We start from the raw sequence: 17,172 nt of genomic DNA on the forward strand, positions 1-17,172 counted from the left end.
TTCTCTCTCTCTCTCCCTCTCTCTCTCTCTCTCTCTCTCTTTGCTGGTCAGGTCACTCCCACAGAAGGAGTGGGGGTGGCGGTAGGGTGATGGTGGGGTTGTTTGCTCTCAAAACGCGTGCTGCAGGTACAATGTTTAATAAAAAATCAAGGTCATCACCAGACACCCGGTCGGCCGTGTTGGTCGGCGCGGCGGAGGATGAGCTGCGTTTGTTCAGGAGTTGGAGGAGAGTAACACGCCATTGTTATTCACCCTCAGTAGAACAGCCGAGATCTAGACGGGAATGTTTAAGCAGGAACACTCTCCTTCACCGAATACAGGGTTTTAGAAGAAAAAAAGAAAGAAAAAGAAAAAAAACACCCAATGAACCTACTTAACATGAACCTACCAAAGTAGACTTGGAGATTGCGGGTGCAAGCTAACAGTTAGCTAAAGTGTGAGGCAGGACAGAGAGTGAAATTCACCCTTCATTACAATCCAAAGGGGGGGGTGGTGGGTGCGTGAGGCCAGGATTGCAGCCGTGGAGTTTATTTTCAGACTTGGGTTCTGCAGAGCCGAAGGAACAGTGCTGTTTCCCCAGCACACCCCAGCCTCTCCGCCATCTGGAACAAATACAACAAATAATAAATAGAGATACAATGGAGCAGAGAAATTGAATTTAACTTGGCCCTGAGCACTTACCTGAAATGCGCGTATAATGGTCCGGGGCATTTGTCATTGCGAATCGTTCTGGAGTTTTTGTCCCACTGTTAATGAAATAGTAAACTTGGCCCCTCGAACATTACGTACGAGCTTTATGCATCGATCTTTTCTATTGCTTTCTTTTGTCTTATTACTAAAATCAATTTCCTCCCCCACCATTGCCAAGAAGAGCATTTAAAAGCACTCTCCATGCATGGCTCTCTCTCTTGTACTTCCGTGAGCTGCTTTATTGTCCTCGGCCAGACATTAGAACAACAAATGTCAGACCCAGATTTGCTATCTTGTTGGAAATGGACATCTTATAAAAGCAACATAGAAATCCTTTAGAATAAACTAACACTTCGGGAGTGCAGAACATCATCTGTAATGTCTGTTATTTAATTGCAATGTTGACTGCTTGCCCAGCGACATGACATTGTTATTGATGGTTTTATCTCGCTTTTTAACCTGGCTCTTTTAAATGTTAACTATTATTGCCAGGACTGTTCCTTAGTTTTATGTGGAAGGGTAGGTCAGTGTGAAAGTGTTTGCGCCAGTCACTCACAACAAACTGACTGGCTCTTCGTGGCTACGCCCATCTTTTAAGCACTGGTCATCAGAAAGGGTCAAGGCCATCATTTAGATTAAGCTGTGGCTGTGACCTCTCTTTCAAGACGCACACATGCACGCGCACACACACACACACACACACACACACACACACACACACAAACAAAATTGGAGTACAAAGACTCATGCACTCACATAACTCACACAAGAAGCCCACATAAACACACTGACTAACCTAGAGATAGAGTTAACACACACACACACAAACACACACACACACAATCAGCCCAGGCTGTGCCGATTGGCCGCTCTCTGTATTTCCTAATGCATTGGCACCGTGGCAGAGCGGCAATCTGCACAGCCCCGAGAGCCTGGGAGAGAGGGCCCTGTGAAGCGGGCACAAACCCCTTGCTATCTCAGTTTGATCCTGTGCCTGTTTACGTAGTTATTTCCCCACCACAATTCGCTTTGAAAACAAACCTGCTTTCATCCCGCACCAGAAAACATCAAGCCCCACTGTTAATTTCTGTGCCACCTTCCTCTCCCTCCTTCTCCGAAAAAAAGATTCAAAGACACCACGCCAAGGAGTCTCTGATACTTGCCTTTTCTGCGATTTAGCATTAAGATTTTTATGTTACTTAATTATTTCCTAATTAGTTTGCATGTTAATTAAAATGGTGGCTAATGTTAATTACCTATATTAATGGATTCTCATGTAACACCTGCCCGAAGCGCTTGGCTCGGCTTTCAAAATATCTTCATCTAAGCCGCCTCGCCGCGTTGAAAAGCCGAGCGGAATTGAAGTTGCGGGATCGTTGCGGCAGGTTTCTCTGAAGTATTTCAACCCCAAATGCCTTTAATTCCAGAACTCATTTGAAAGATTGGAGAGGTAGTACAGAGAAATGGTGGGAAAGCTTTCGGAATGAAGAAACGAGGATTCCTATATCCACTCTCCAGTGCTGTGTTGTGAATTTTTGATTAGTTAATAATTGTCGTAATACATATTTTTTCCTAAATCATATTTCATATTCATCATATTACCACCTACATATTTTGTGTTAATTTTTCCCTCCGAGCATGAATGCCACTAACAGAGTACATTAAGACTAGTACCAATATTGACATTTCATCTTAGGCATCTTTTGCATTTAGATCGAGTTGCTAACAGAGGGTTTTATCTGTCTCAGCACCTGCCATGGAATGCTGGTCAAGGTCCAAAGAAGCAGCAGTTATTAAGCAGTGGCTGCCCGCTATCGAAAAAGATGATGATCGCACGATCAATACGACCCCCCATCTCCCTGATCCATAATGTGAACATTGTCTGAAACCACCCTCTCACACACACACACACACACACCTTTGGTCCTCTGCCCCCGTCCTCCCCAAGTCTGAGTGTGCGTCTGCAGCTGTTTAGTCTTCTTGGAAGCAAGGATCAGCGATTAAATGTCACCTTTCAGCAACAACATTGAATAAGAGGCAGCAATTTAGCTCCTAGCAATTGCTAATTTCACGCCCTGATAAATGTTGCAAGAGCTAAACCTTTCAAACTCCGTGAGATATTTCTTAAAGGTGCAGGAACATATGCAGGTGATCACAGATCTATTGCACTGAGCCAAGAGCCGCAGACTTAATGTCAAGGTCAAACGCATTGGGGGAACTTTATGGGCGAGCCGCCCGGCTGCCCAACAAAACTCTGGCTGTCCTCTCTCCCTCTCTCTCTCTCTCTCTCTCTCTCTCTTTCTCTCTCTCTCCACAATGACATATGGGACTGTTTTCCAGATGAAAACATAATGTGGAAATTCAGCTGCCAAATTCTGCTGTTTTTAATGGATTGTGGTAGCAACAACAAAAATGGTCCAATTGAATTCTATCATTCCTCTCAAGATTGTGTAGTCTGAGTCCAGGTAATTGGAAAGCAAAGATACACTGTTGTTACTGGCACTCTGTAAAAGGAGAGTATCACATACCGTGTTTATGTACAGTCTGGTTTATATAGGACTGTGTATAATAAGATTCATTTTGGAATTATAACCTTGAATTAACAGCCTGATTTTTTTATGGTGAGTTTAAATTGAGGAAGTCAAAACATTTCTAGAATAAAATTCCTCATCTGGAGGCTGGTTGTTCTGGGGAGGCCCTGATAAGAGAAACATTGCAGGGACTCCCGTCAGAAAGCCCTCCCATTGTGTCCATAAAGTCACATGATTCATATCAGGAGACCCCGGCCTATATTACATGCAGACTTTATGACCAGTGATTTGAAAGTAATAGTTTTCAAATGAGTTGCATGTTTTTTACAGCACCTCAGAGAGTGTCTCTCCTGAAAAAGGGATTCTCTGCCAGAGGATTTTTTTTTTCTCTGTGAGGGATCCTGCTTTGGGAGAGCAAAAAAAAGAGTCAAGAAAATGTCTGTTGCTATAATAGCACTTTGTTTGCACTTTGCTTGTCAAACCTATTCAAATTCAATGCGGAATGGGACAGACCACATCTCCCCATGATGATTAGGCTTTTAAAAATGGTGTCCTGTATTCTTGTTATATGAATAGGTTTTGAAGGTGAAGCTTTGTGTTGTCTTTGTGTGCCTGTCTTTGTGTGTGTGTGCATGTGTGTGTGTGTGTGTGTGTGTGTGTGTGTGTGTATGCACAGCTCTCTGCGTGCATATAAATTTACGAGATGCTTTAATAGAATCCTCAGCCATTTACAACTCCAGAGTCGACCCCACGCAACTCCCGGCTGAATTCATTTTCCGAGCGCGTAGCCGCCTCTCGGAGACAGAGCCTGGGCCTGATGGGAGACATTTCAAATGAGCCGATGGATGTTCCGGGTGTTTTGAACACAAGTCTCGTTGGAGGTGGGCTGGTGGTATGGTGGAGTGGGAGGAGATGAGGAGGGGGGTGTGTGTGTTTGTGGGGGGGGGGGGGGGGGGGGGGTGGGCAGCAGGGGGTTGGAAGGGGGTATGAAGGTGGGCGACTTCCCACAGTTTTTCAATCTTGCCGGGGCGATGCTTGCATTCGGAAAAGACGATAAAGAAATAAACATAGCCAGTGTTTTTTTCGTCCCCTCTGCTTAAATATACAGTTTAAGAGGCATCCGCGGGCCCATGGCGGCCATTCCCCCTCCTCGCCAGTGCTCACCAGAGGCACATATTTCTCCTCGTTAATTTATATCGTCCCCCAGCTGCTTCAAATGAGAGCTGTATCCTGTTTGCAAGTGAAACCACAAAATTCCTGCTTTCGCCTCCTCCTTTTTGTTCTGTTTTTTTTTATTTGTCTTTTGTCTCAGAAGAAAGACAAAAGGAAAAGAAGTGTTACACAACTCTGTTTTGATTGTTGGGATTCAAATAAAATTTGGGCCGTGTTTTTATGCAAACCGTCTGTTTGACAGGAAAGGGAAAAAGGGGGGGGACTTTGGAGGGGGGGGGATGACTATCGTGTCTGTAGTTCTTCCTGCCATTGCTGCCTGCACATTGACTGTGAGGATATTCCCCTGCTTATCTGGATTTGGTGTGCCCTGCCCTCTGTGACCTTGCCTCTGCCATTGACTGCGTTTTTGATAGGAAACAAAGGATTTCACCTAATGCCGAGTCATTGCAACACGTGTCTCTCAGTCTGAATTCTGCCCTTTGTTTAGTGATATTAGTGATACTTTGTTTGCAAATAAATGTGCTTTATAAAATTTTACATATTGCATAAGCACATGTAATAACTATTGCATTACTAGCGTGAGTACAATTAGGCTAGTAGACTAGGAATATAGCTTTTTAACACATAGATAGATCTACCCATGTGCTATCCATGTTTTCACTTTGTATTAGTGTGCTCAATGTCATTGTAACTCAAAATGCTGCATCTGTGTGGTGCACTTGCACTATAACAGTGTAGAATATGACCCATGATTCATTTGAGAGTGCTTTTTTAAAAAGATACTTTTGTGCGGGGCATGCACAACACTCAAGTCCCATTTAACTTCCTTCAAAATGAATAGAGAATTCATTTTTAAAATATATTTTTCTGGTAAAAAAAAAACTTTTATTTTCAAGATAAAAACAAAAAAACCTTTTGGAAAATCAATGCCATCCATGAGTTTTAAGAGTACTTCCCATGAATTGTGCATCCATGCAGAATAGGCTATATTTGCTGCTATTCATGTGAAATATCCAATGCGTCTCCTCTCTAATCTTTAAGGCATTGCAGTGGTATTGACATTAGTTCAAGAGAAAGCCGGGGGAGCTGACACTGCTTATAGCTGCATGTATAAATTATTGATATTTACCATGGATTTAATTTTTGCCCTGCTGGATGAATAGAGGCCTTTGGTAATTACTGTGTGTGTGTCCATGTCCGTGTGTGTGTGTGTGTGTGTGTGTGTGTGTGTGTGTGTGGTGAAGTAAAGTGGCAGAAAGGAATCAGGTGCTGATAAAAGCTATGACTGGTCTTGCACCATTTAGTGATTGACAGAACAAATGTTACGTGAGTGTGTCTCGGGAGACGTCCAGTTCTGGAAATTTCTCAGGGGCTGACAAATTGGCACTGGCATGTCAACATAAAGGCCTTAAAATGACTTGATTCAGCACATTTTCATACCTGAACACCCACCCTCTATTTTACTCCTTCTCTTTCTTTTCCTCTCTCTCTCTCTCTCTCTCTCTCTTTCACACACACACACACACACACCCACACACACACACACACCCACACACACACACTCCAGAGACTAACGTAAGTATTCATCAAATGATCAAAATGTATATTGATTTATGTGTGCATTAGCAGTTTAAAGGCAGGGAGCTGTTTCGACAGTGTGCAAGCAGGTCTGAATGATTCTGTTTGAAATGGGAACACAGGATGCAGCACTCTGAAGCTCCTCTGTCTGCATATCTGAATAAGAAGAACTTTAAACAGGCTGGAAGGAATTGCAAAGAAAATCAAACCCAACCATAGTGCAGATCAGGGGTGTTATTTTCTGTGGAGAATTGTGGCAGAAGCAATGGAAGGCTTTGCCTTCACAAAGAGGTCATACTGGCATCTGGAAATAGCAGTTACGACAGTGGGCATTTCTTTTTCCTTTTACCTATTCAAAGGTTGAACATGACAGAAATTAGGAAAACATATCTTCGTTTTTGTCTGCCCCCCTATAGTTGTATTTATTTTTGATTTGTCTATGGACCCTTTCAACAATAAAAACAAAAACAATGCTTGAACGTTCTATTTGGGCCCCAATCTACTTCCTCTGCATTAAGATAACATATGGAATGTTAAAACGGAAGTCTTGTGGGGCCAACTATGATGCTGATAATGGAACTCTCTTGAAAGGGTCCATAGTTGTTTTAACTTTGTGAAGAATTGAACAAACCACCAAATATGTGTAAGACTTGTAGTAGTTTCTTGGCAAACTACAACACTCAGTCTAACGTACACACCTTCAAAATCTCCATTTTCTAATAAAGTGAGCACATATATTATGCATTAAGAATTATGATTTCAAATACCATTCGCCACTGCTCTCCATTCTATTATTGACATTCTGAGTATTTACACAGACTCTAATCTTCACCAGGGGGTGTTCTAGATTAGAATTTTGGGCATACTGAAAAAGTTCGGCAGGTAACATTATTTGACTTGCAGCCTGTAGTGATGACGGTGGAGCGGGGGTCAGTGAAAGGTTGGGTAAAACCCATCTTATCTCTCTGTCTCGTCCCCATATCACCCTCTCTCATCTCTCCAATGCAAAATAGAAGACTTCTCAATCACCCTACCTGCTTTAATAAAGGATTAAAAAACATCAAAAAAGCATGTCGGTATCGCCGTCTGACTGGAGAGCCCTGGCTGTACTGTCAGCAGGAGTGGTGTATTAAGTGTGTGTGTGTGTGTGTGTGTGTGTGTGTGTGTGTGTTTGTGGTGAGGTGGGAGGTTGGGGTGGGGGGGGGGGGGGGTGGGGGTTACTCACGCCCCCTCACTGTCCTCAAATTCAAGGTGGCCGGGAATAAATTGCTTTTGTCTGTGGCGGGCATTAGTCATTATTGTGTGTGTAAGCAGCGGCGATGGGCCGGAGTAATTAGGATCCTGACACGGCATGGCCGAGCGGGCTGAGTGAATCAGAAATGAAGGCAAATGAAAGCCGATTCCTCCGAGGGGGGAGAAGCCGCCGCTGCCGCAGAGCTCGCCACCCGCCCGCCCGCCCGCACACACCCGCGACTGCCGCTAATTTTCTTCGAGCTCCTAGTTAGGTTCATCTCATTCCTCCCAAATGAGCAAAGCGGCTGAGCTGAAATACTCTTCCCCCCACCGTACACATACAGCCCCTCCGCTCTCTCTCTCTCTCTCTCTCGCTCTCGCTCTCGCTCTCGCTCACACTCTCATTTTTTGATAGGCATAGTAACTGGAATGAAAAAGCAACACATCTCTTTTGTTGATTTACTTGTTTATTACCAAGGGGGATGGGGGGGGGGGGGGGGGGGGGTTGATTGAGGAGCTGCTTGAATTCATGTGGTTGTTTGACCTTTACGGAGGCGTCTGCAAAATGGGCAAAATGGTTTCAGTATGGAATGCAAACAAACCAGACATTTATGTATTGGATGACAATGAGTGGAAATCCAGCAGCCTATGCTCGCTCATTTGATTGAAGTAAACTCTATCCATCCACATGCATTTTAAGTGCTACGACCAATACCAGTTCATCCAATGTGCTCAATTTTTGTTCAGAGTCGAACAATGGAGAAACCTCATTTATTGATCAACGAAACACATTTCAAACCCAAACTGTTAGCTTCCGCCCAATCATCTGAACTACAAACCGTTTCATATACATATTTTCAAGAGAAAATGGGGTCGGTTCAAACAATTTACCAGTGTAAAGTCTTTGTATTTCTCTTCAGTTCAGGAACTATTTCACAATATTTGTCCTGTTCAGTTTAGCATGCAACCATTATAGAACAAACGACTATTCAGAACAGATAAAAAAAACCAGACCAATTTTGTGATGAAATGCCATCTTGTTTAATCTAACACAGTATTTGCTGTTTAAGCCAGATGCAGCTGGCAGCAGATTTGTAGTATTGCCTTTTGGACTGTAAAGCACTCCTGGTCTGGCTGATTTTGTGACAAACTCTCTCTCTCTCTCTCTCTCTCTCTCTCTCTCTCCTCTCTCTCTCTCTCTCTCTCTCTCTCTTTCTCTCTTTCCCTCTCTTTGTCTTCCGCCTGGGCAGGGGGAGATGCAGAGGAGCCACATGGAGGCCCAGAAGGACATCCTGGAGCAGATGACCCTGAAGCTTAAGAACCAGCAGTTCTGTCCGGCAGCCACGGGTACTCGAGAGCTCGCCCAGATGTCCAAGAACAACAGGTACTTTTTTTTTAATGGTCCAGCAGTCAGAACAGAATGTTCTTAAAACTACAGTTCCGCTAAGTTTTCCAAAAGATGGAATAGCCGAGGTTAAGCTGATAGATTGTTGGCATTTGAGGCATTCTACAAACAGGAACAGGAAAAGTTCTAAAAAATGTTGAAAATAAACCTGGAAATAATAGATTAAATAAATAATTTAACAAAAGTGAAACCAATAAAGTGAGACTTTTTTGTTATATTTTTTGTTATCCTCGGAAAAAGATTGCAATGCCAGTATTAACATTTCGTGTCCAAATTTTACAAGGACTTTCTTGACTTAACCCAGGACCTGTGCAAAGACATCTCAAGGTCAAAAGGCATACAGACAGAGATAAACAGTATTAAGCTTGAAATACATTTTTAAAGTCATGAAAACAGGAACAAAGTAAAAGGCCTTGTGCAAAACCAAGTATTGTATGCTGTATTATATGGTGTATTGTGCTGCTGTCTAACTGCACGTGTACTGTATAATCACACAGTCCAGTGCAGTTCATCATCACACCACTTAAGAGATTGTAGGTTTCGAGGGTTAATACGGAGGGCCCCAAAGTTATCACCAAAAGACCCGATTGTGCACTCAGGTGCAATGTATGATATAAGCAATTTGTTATGTTAATTTGTTTTCCCCTCGCAAACATACTGTCTTACTCCGGCTTAATATAATTGTGAATAAACAAGAGGATGTTTCCTTTTGGGAACTGCCGGTATTCAGCACTTGCTCAGTGAATTTCCATCTCATTTCTCCTTCACCCCGGCGAGGTGGAGTGAGTGTGAACTCCCCGAGTCCGGACTCGACTCCCCGCCTTGGCTCAGAATCAAGCGTCGTTTTAATCCTTTTAAGCCTCTCGTTGTAATGATTTATTTTGCGTACGAAAAAAAAAAAAAACATAATGATCCTTTGAATTTTAATGATGGCTCGCCTGCTCAAGGATTCATTGTTTTGACTCCTTGGCCCTTACCTTTTGCGGGCGAAAAAAAAAAAGACGTCTTTGGGGAGGAGCTGTCGGAATCCATCGCACCCTGCCTCTCCCTGCCCGGCTGCCATTGTCCAGGGCCTGTCTGCGTTTGTGGTTGCGCTTGGCAACCTTGAAGCTGATCAACACCAGATAGCTGCCATTCAGCATAGAATAATCAAAAGAGATTCTGTCTGAGGGAGATCAAGGAAAACGGGAAGGAGAGAGCTCACTGGCTTTTATTCAAATAACAGGTGTAAGCGAGTAAGGAGTCCCTGCTCAAGGAGTGTAGACGGGTAGGGAGTTGGGGCGAGATGCGGGGGGCGGGGGGGGGTGGGTGGGGGGGGTAGTGATGGCTGGGCGAGGGACTTTTGAAGGGAGGATTAACACCATAAATTAGCGAGCTCTTTCTGATGTGAGGAGTGTCAATACGCCATCCAACCTTTTCCCGGCCATTGCTCAGTGTGACGCGGCGGCTCGCTGCGCAGGAACGACGATGATGAATGAGATACAGTAGGCACCGTTCTCAGGGTGCGTCGACACCGGGCGCGACTCTGAATGGGGAGGTGGGGAGGGCACCCAGATTGATGTTAAACAGATCTGAAAAGAATGGAAAGTGGGAAAGTGGGGGGTTCATCAATTTGCAGCCGCAGTGAGGACCGCAGTGGGCCTCTGGTGAGAGTCGACAGCAAAGTGACCGGCTTTGCTGTTGATTTGACTTTAGTTGCCTGCCGCTTTCTTTTTAATAGCTGCTTGTTGAATTGGCCGGGCACTTCCCTGGCATCCGTAGCGAAGATGCGCAACGCAGGCATGGGGTCTTTGAGAAGCAGAAACGGGCAAAAAATTAAATATGAAAATCAAAGCTCTTAGGATGAGGAGATGTAAGTGGTTTGTGCACTTGCAGAACAGCAGATTCAAAGCAAGCCTGACAACTCTGAGAGCTACACGGAGGGCCGCTAACTAGATTTGCCGTTTCAGAAATTCACCCAGTCTCCCTCCTGTTTTATGTACTTTTTTGTGTGAATCCCCCCAGAGTTCTTGTTTTACAAACATTTAGTTGTTGGTTGGAGGGAGGGTGGAGAAACAATATGAGGGGAATATTGTATAATGTAGTTTGTCTGTTTAACTTACAAGAGTAGACGTGTATTGAGATTTGTAATCAGATGTGGAGTGTAATGCCGTAGGGTGAATCCTCTCAAAGGCATCCGCATCATGGTGTTTCTTATTCGCTGTCTTGGCTGCTTTGTTATGATCAATGTCTTCCTGCACAACCAGAACTAAAATATTCATATTTCCCCCAACATCGTTTTGTTTCATCAACGTCTGTTTGAGAATGCTAATACTTTGTATGCCGCCATGCTTGCTCAAATTACATACGTTGAAGGCAAACACGATCCCGCTCTCAAACTCTGCTTAGCCTTGCCGCTGCATCAAATTGAAATAAAAAAAATAAAAAAAGACCTGTTCATAACTACCCCCTTCTTCTCTTCCGCTAGCCTCCAGCAGTTATTTATGTAATTTCATTCATAGTTTTCAACCTTTTTTCTCCCTCTTGGGACAAACACACTGGATTGCTTGTTTAAAAAAAAAATGAAGGCAAGAAAAAGGCAATGGCCTGACATAACTGTCAAATCATCCAAAGCCATATGAATTCAAAACAATTTCCCAGTAATGTTTATAAACATGCAGCCACCCTGCTGGGTCAGAAATCTGACAAAAACTCTTGACACTAATGTGTGCAAATCTGTGTGTGTGTGTGTGTGTGTGTGTGTGTGTGTGTGTGTGTGTGTGTGTGTGTGTGTGTGTGTGTGTTGAGACACTCCCAATCGTCCTTGTCTCTTTCATACATATTTGATGTTCTTTCATGTTTGGGCGGAGGGTCCGGGTGTGCTGAATGGAGAGGTGAAGTCATGTTTAATTAAGATGTTTCTGGCAGGGGGGAATGTCACTCACAGGCCAGGTGAAAGATCCCTTGTGTGCCCACTCAACCCTGCCACACACACACACACACACACACACACACACACACACACAGAGACACACAGACACATACATACACACTCACTCCTGCCCTCACAGCTAACCGCGGCCGGGAACAATTACCACCGCTTGTCAAATATTCCCTCAGCTCAACACCTGAACACAGAACTTTTCAATCCAACTCTCAGCACTGCAGTGTGGGACCTGTGTCAGGGCGATAACCTAAGAAAGATTTCCTCTCTCTCTCTCTCTCTCTCTCTCTCTATCCCTATTCCTCCCTTCCTTGCCTACATCTTCCTCTGTCACTCTACCTCTCTTCCTCTCACACTTTCTTTCCATGTATGTCTCCATACATACCTCTATATCTCTCTCTCACACACACACACTCTCTCTGTCTCCCTCTCATTTCCCAGCAGTCTGCAGGAGTTTGAGTCAGAGTACCAGGAGCTGTGGGACTGGTTGATGGACATGGAATCTATTGTGACGGACAGCCATGATCTGATGATGTCGGAGGAACAACAGCAGCACCTCTACAAGGTTAGTGAGAAGACAGATACGCACGCGCACGCACGCGCACGCACGCGCACGCACACACACACACACACACTCACACACACCACACACAGACATGCACACACACACACACACACACACACACACACACACACACACACACACACACACACACACACACACACACACACAGGACAACAGGGATGTGATTACCAACCAACTGTCAGATTTGTCCCTCCAAAAACACTACATCTCTCTCTCTCTCTCTCTCTCTCTCTCTCTCTCTTTCACTCTTCTTCTTGCTATCCTTCTCTCTTTTCATCTGTACCTCCATGCAGTCTCTACTCTGCAGAAACACACTCTTTTGTCACCTCTCCCACCTTTACTGCTGTACAGCCTGATTACCAGAGAGCTTGCTGTATCACATCCCATCAGACCTAATTTCATAAGAGTCAAAGATCCTTGCAGATGAAGGAGAAACTGGAGGAAGGGCAGAGAGAGAGAGAGAGAAAGAAAGAGAGAGAGAGAGAGAGAAATGTGGACATTAATGAGTTGAGCGCATCCAAAATGAATAGGGAACACAGGCGGAGTGTGTGTGTGAGGGTGTGTGTGTGTGTGTGTGTGTGTGTGTGTGTGTGTGGCTCGAGGTCTCACTTCCACTCAGCTGTCCTTCAGGCGCTCTCTGAGGGGGCACGGAAGGACACGCAGAAGTGCAAGAAGAAAAAAAAAAGAACGAAAGAGACAGAGAGGGTTGAAAGAGGGAGAGAGGCCAACAGAAGCAGCGTGGAAGCGATAGCAGCCCCTTTATATGTGTATTCTTTGGGATGCAACAGAGGCACACACACACACACACACACACACACACACACACACACACACACACATATCTATACACACATACACACACACACCTCAATGCATTTTTATTAATGATACATAAAACCAGGCATATCGGGTGAAGTCAATATGTTTGTCCATGATTAAAACAAACCGATTTTGGGTAGTGATATTGATCACGCTATGCATGCAGTGCTAATAAATATGTACTACCTGACTCGCAATCGCTATCAATTTTTACCTTGATGTGTCCGCACCTGTTCCTTTTCAGGCCGAGCGTGCGTGCGTGTTGTTGTGGCTGTGGATAATGCAGCATGGAATAGAGAATGGCCCCGATTGTGGATTCTGTTGGTTTGGCAGGATGCTGTTTGCAAAGGCTATTGGAGGTTTGTCATGGATGAGAGAGTGAAGGAGAGATAGAGGGAGAGGCAGAGAAGGACAGAATGAGAGGGAAAGAGATGGAGGGAAAGAGAGAGAGTAAACGGATGAGAGGGAAAAAAGAGGATGGGGTGAAAGAGAGATGGAAAAAAGAAAAGAAGGTAAAGAGAGGGAGATTGGGTAAAGGTGGAGAACAACGAAGAAAAGAAAGAAGAAAGAAAGAGGGGGATGAGAGGGAGAAGTGATGGAGAGAGAGAGGATGGGGAACGCTAGGAGGCACAGGCCGTAAATCAGGCTCATTTAGGCCACTTTTATTGTAGCGATCCTGACACTCGTCATCCTTGAATTGCTCTGAGCATATGGCATATTTCAAAAGAGCAGATTGTGAATCATAAAGAAATAAAATTAATAACCACCTTCAGAAACTGGAAACAACATAATGACGAAGAAGAGCTAGCCAACAGCAACCACCCCCCCCCCCCCCCACTCCCCATCCCACACACACAGACAACCCCCACACATACACACACACACACACACACACATACACACACACACACAAACACCCACCACAACTCCCCTCTCTCTCTCTCTCTCTCTCTCTCTATCTCTCTCTCTCTCTCTCTCTCTCTCTCTCACACACACACACACACACACACACACACATACACACACACACCTTCTCCTCCTACTCCCCCGCTACACTCACATTTTCATCTGTGGAACTGCAGAGGTCACCGGCAAGGTCGAAACTAATCTTCTCTCTCATCTTGCATATTGACCTTACCATTAGTCATATCTTACAGTCTTACAGTAAGTGATAAAGTAGGAAATACCATCCGCGTTTCCTTTTGTTTTATCTCACTGTTATGAAAGACTCGCATTTCTCTTCCCTCGCTGAAATAATGCACTCATAACTCTCTCTCTCTCTCTCTCTCTCTCTCTCTCTCTTTCTCTTTCTCTCACACACCACACACACACATACTTTCTTTCTGTTTCTCTCTCCTTCTCTCTCTTTCCCCTCTCTCTCTCTTTCCCTCTCTCTCTGTCTCTCCCTCCCAGTAACGAACGACATTGGGATGCACACAGTAGCAGTCATTTGAAAGGAGATCTCTTACTGTCTGAAGTATCAACCCCACATTTAATAAAAAGTAAATAAATAAATAAATAGAAGAATACCTCAAATGCTATTGACAGTTTTAACAAGTTGACCCCCAGTTTCGTTTCATGTTGTCAGTCTTACAATTAGTGTCAAAACATCAGTCAGAAAAAGGGTGCTTGTTAGAAACACTTGTGTGGTGGAAACATTGGCTGTATACTTTGACTTCAGATCGTCTTTTAGTGATTCCTGACAGTCCAAATAAGTCTCGGCGTGATCGTTTGCGCTCTGATGCCTCCCTGATCAAAGCCCAAGCTGCTCCCGAATATTCCCAACGTTCCACTTGGAATATCTGCCCTACAGGATTTTTTTTCCTCCTCTTTTGAGTCAATGTTGATCTTTTCAACTGAAAAAAAATAAAATAATAAAATGAAATAAAAACAGAGGTAGCCGAGAAAAAGTGATGTTGTAACTCTGTTGAAAGCCGCTGTGTATTAAATGCTGTTATCCCCCTTTATGCATCATAAATCAAAAGATTTAGCTCTTTCTTCTGCAGATGAAGCTAAGGCAGAGATGTCTCTCTTTCTCTCTCTCCCTCTTTCTCTCCCCCCTCTCTTTCTCTCTCCCTCTCTCTCTCTCTCTCTCTCTCTCTCTCTCTCTCTCTCTCTCTCTCTCTCTCTCTCTCTCGAGGCCTCTCTTATCATCTGTGTGATCTGCACATACCTGCTAAACACACATATCTTTACCTCCAAGCCCCAAATATATTCTCATTCACACATTTTTACATTGCCTGTTGGTTTAAAAGACACGCACAAGTTATTTTACAGTGTACTCAATTTCCAGTATCATATACTGCGTATTAATCATTTGCACTCAATTAACCATTAGTGCTCAAATGTGTAATTTCTGCGTACTTTTTGCCAGAGTTGCTTGTCTGATTTTGTAATAGCATCAGCACTTATCCTTTTTTTGTCCTTATCTAAATGAATGAATAAAACTATGCCTTCCAGGGATGTAAGAAAGCTAATGTATGAATGGTGATAATAAAAAAACATCAGCTCAAGGAGCACTTGAGCTGTTATCCTTCTTCCTAGTGGTTAGCACCGCGCTTCTCTTCTTGCTCGTATTAATACAGTTCTGACATTGGAAAGGACAGAAATAGTGTCGTCAGACAATCACCAGGCACCTTGCCAAGTACCAGGGAGCGCCACATTTATTTATTTAGTTGTCCATCCTCTCTACTTTTGGGTTACAGTTCTTTACACCAAGAGCTTTAAGCTGAATTACATTCTCATATGAAATCAACTATAATTGGATGTAATTGCAGGGTAAAATTGGAAGCTGTAGCTGTGTGTGTCAGGCAGAGAAGTAAGCAATTAGTTTTGAGACACACACACACAGAGAGAGAGAGAGAGAGAGAGAGAGAGAGAGAGAGAGAGAGAGAGAGAGAGAGAGAGAGAGAGAGAGGGGGAGAGAGATGGATTGGTGATGGCTCCTCCTGGCACAGACAGGCATGTGTAGAAGGGTTTCTGCACACATAACTAAGCAGTCGGCATCAGCTGTTAGTTACAGCGGCATCAGATTCACGCCATGCAAATCGACAGGAGGAAATGGGATGAAGTGGATTGTAGATGAGTGTGTGTGTGCGTTTTTGCAAGGCAGAAAGAATCTCAGTGTGTGTGTGTTATACGAGGATGTGTACATTTTCACACTATAAATGTAACAGTGGCTAGAAAAAAGTATGTGGCCATGTATGTTTATGTGAGTGTGTACATTATTGTATGTCTGTTTATGAGGAGGTTTGTCTGCATTAAGTCCAGTTTCCAGCAGGAGCAGCTGGCCTTTAATGTCATGATCCACTTGGCTCTCTATCCCTCCTTTTATTTTTTCTCTCTCCATCCCTTTCTTCTTTTCTCCTCTGTGCCTCTGTATTCTCTGTATTGGGGCAGCCGTGGCCTATTGGTTAGCACTTCGTACCTGTAACCGGAGGGTTGCCGGTTCGAACCCCGACCAGTAGGCACGGCTGAAGTGCCCTTGAGCAAGGCACCCAACCCATCACTGCTCCCCGAGCGCCGCTGTTGATGCAGGCAGCTCACTGCGCCGGCATTGGTGTGTGCTTCACCTCACTGTGTGTTCACTGTGTGCTGTGTGTGTTTCACTAATTCACGGATTGGGATAAATGCAGAGACCAAATTTCCCTCACGAGATCAAAAGAGTATATATACTATACTTATACTTATACTTATACGTATTCCTCAAACCCAGTCTTCTCCTATGTGTATATTCCTCCATACTTTATCTATCTTCCTTTTCACATCTTTTTTTCTCTTCTCCTGTACTGTATACTTCTGTCTTACTGGTCTGCTCTGTCCAGAAGAGACTGGTCGCTATCTATCCCTCTCTTTTTCTGTGTCTCACTCTATCTCTCTCTGCCTTTCCTCTGTATCTCTCTTTGTCTGTGTATATATCTCTCTCCTTCTCTCTCTCTCTCTCTCACTCTCTCACTCTCTCTCTCCCTGCTCTGAGGACTTATTTCCATCTGTCAGGCATCTATCTCCTCACCTGTGTTCTCACTGCATGTGGACCCATATGCAATGCACAAAGGGGACTCTTCATGAAACATTCACACTCACTACATGCATGCGTAAAACCCTACATCATATGCACACACACACACTGGCTAAATACACACAGAGAAACACACACACACACACACACACACACACACACACACACACACACACACACACACACACACACACACACACACACACACACACACAC

General features: G+C 44.1%; 1 protein-coding gene across 1 annotated transcript in view; it reads left to right on the forward strand.

Annotated features, from left to right (window-relative positions):
* The window catches only part of akap6 (A kinase (PRKA) anchor protein 6), a 130,802-nt gene that overhangs the window by 66,167 nt on the left and 47,463 nt on the right, over positions 1-17,172 (forward strand). Inside the window, 2 exon segments of the mRNA XM_042072906.1 lie at positions 8,456-8,589; positions 11,978-12,098. Coding sequence (XP_041928840.1) covers positions 8,456-8,589; positions 11,978-12,098 — 255 coding nt within the window.

Source organism: Alosa sapidissima, chromosome 19, assembly GCF_018492685.1.
Source record: "Alosa sapidissima isolate fAloSap1 chromosome 19, fAloSap1.pri, whole genome shotgun sequence".
Lineage (NCBI taxonomy): Eukaryota > Metazoa > Chordata > Actinopteri > Clupeiformes > Clupeidae > Alosa > Alosa sapidissima.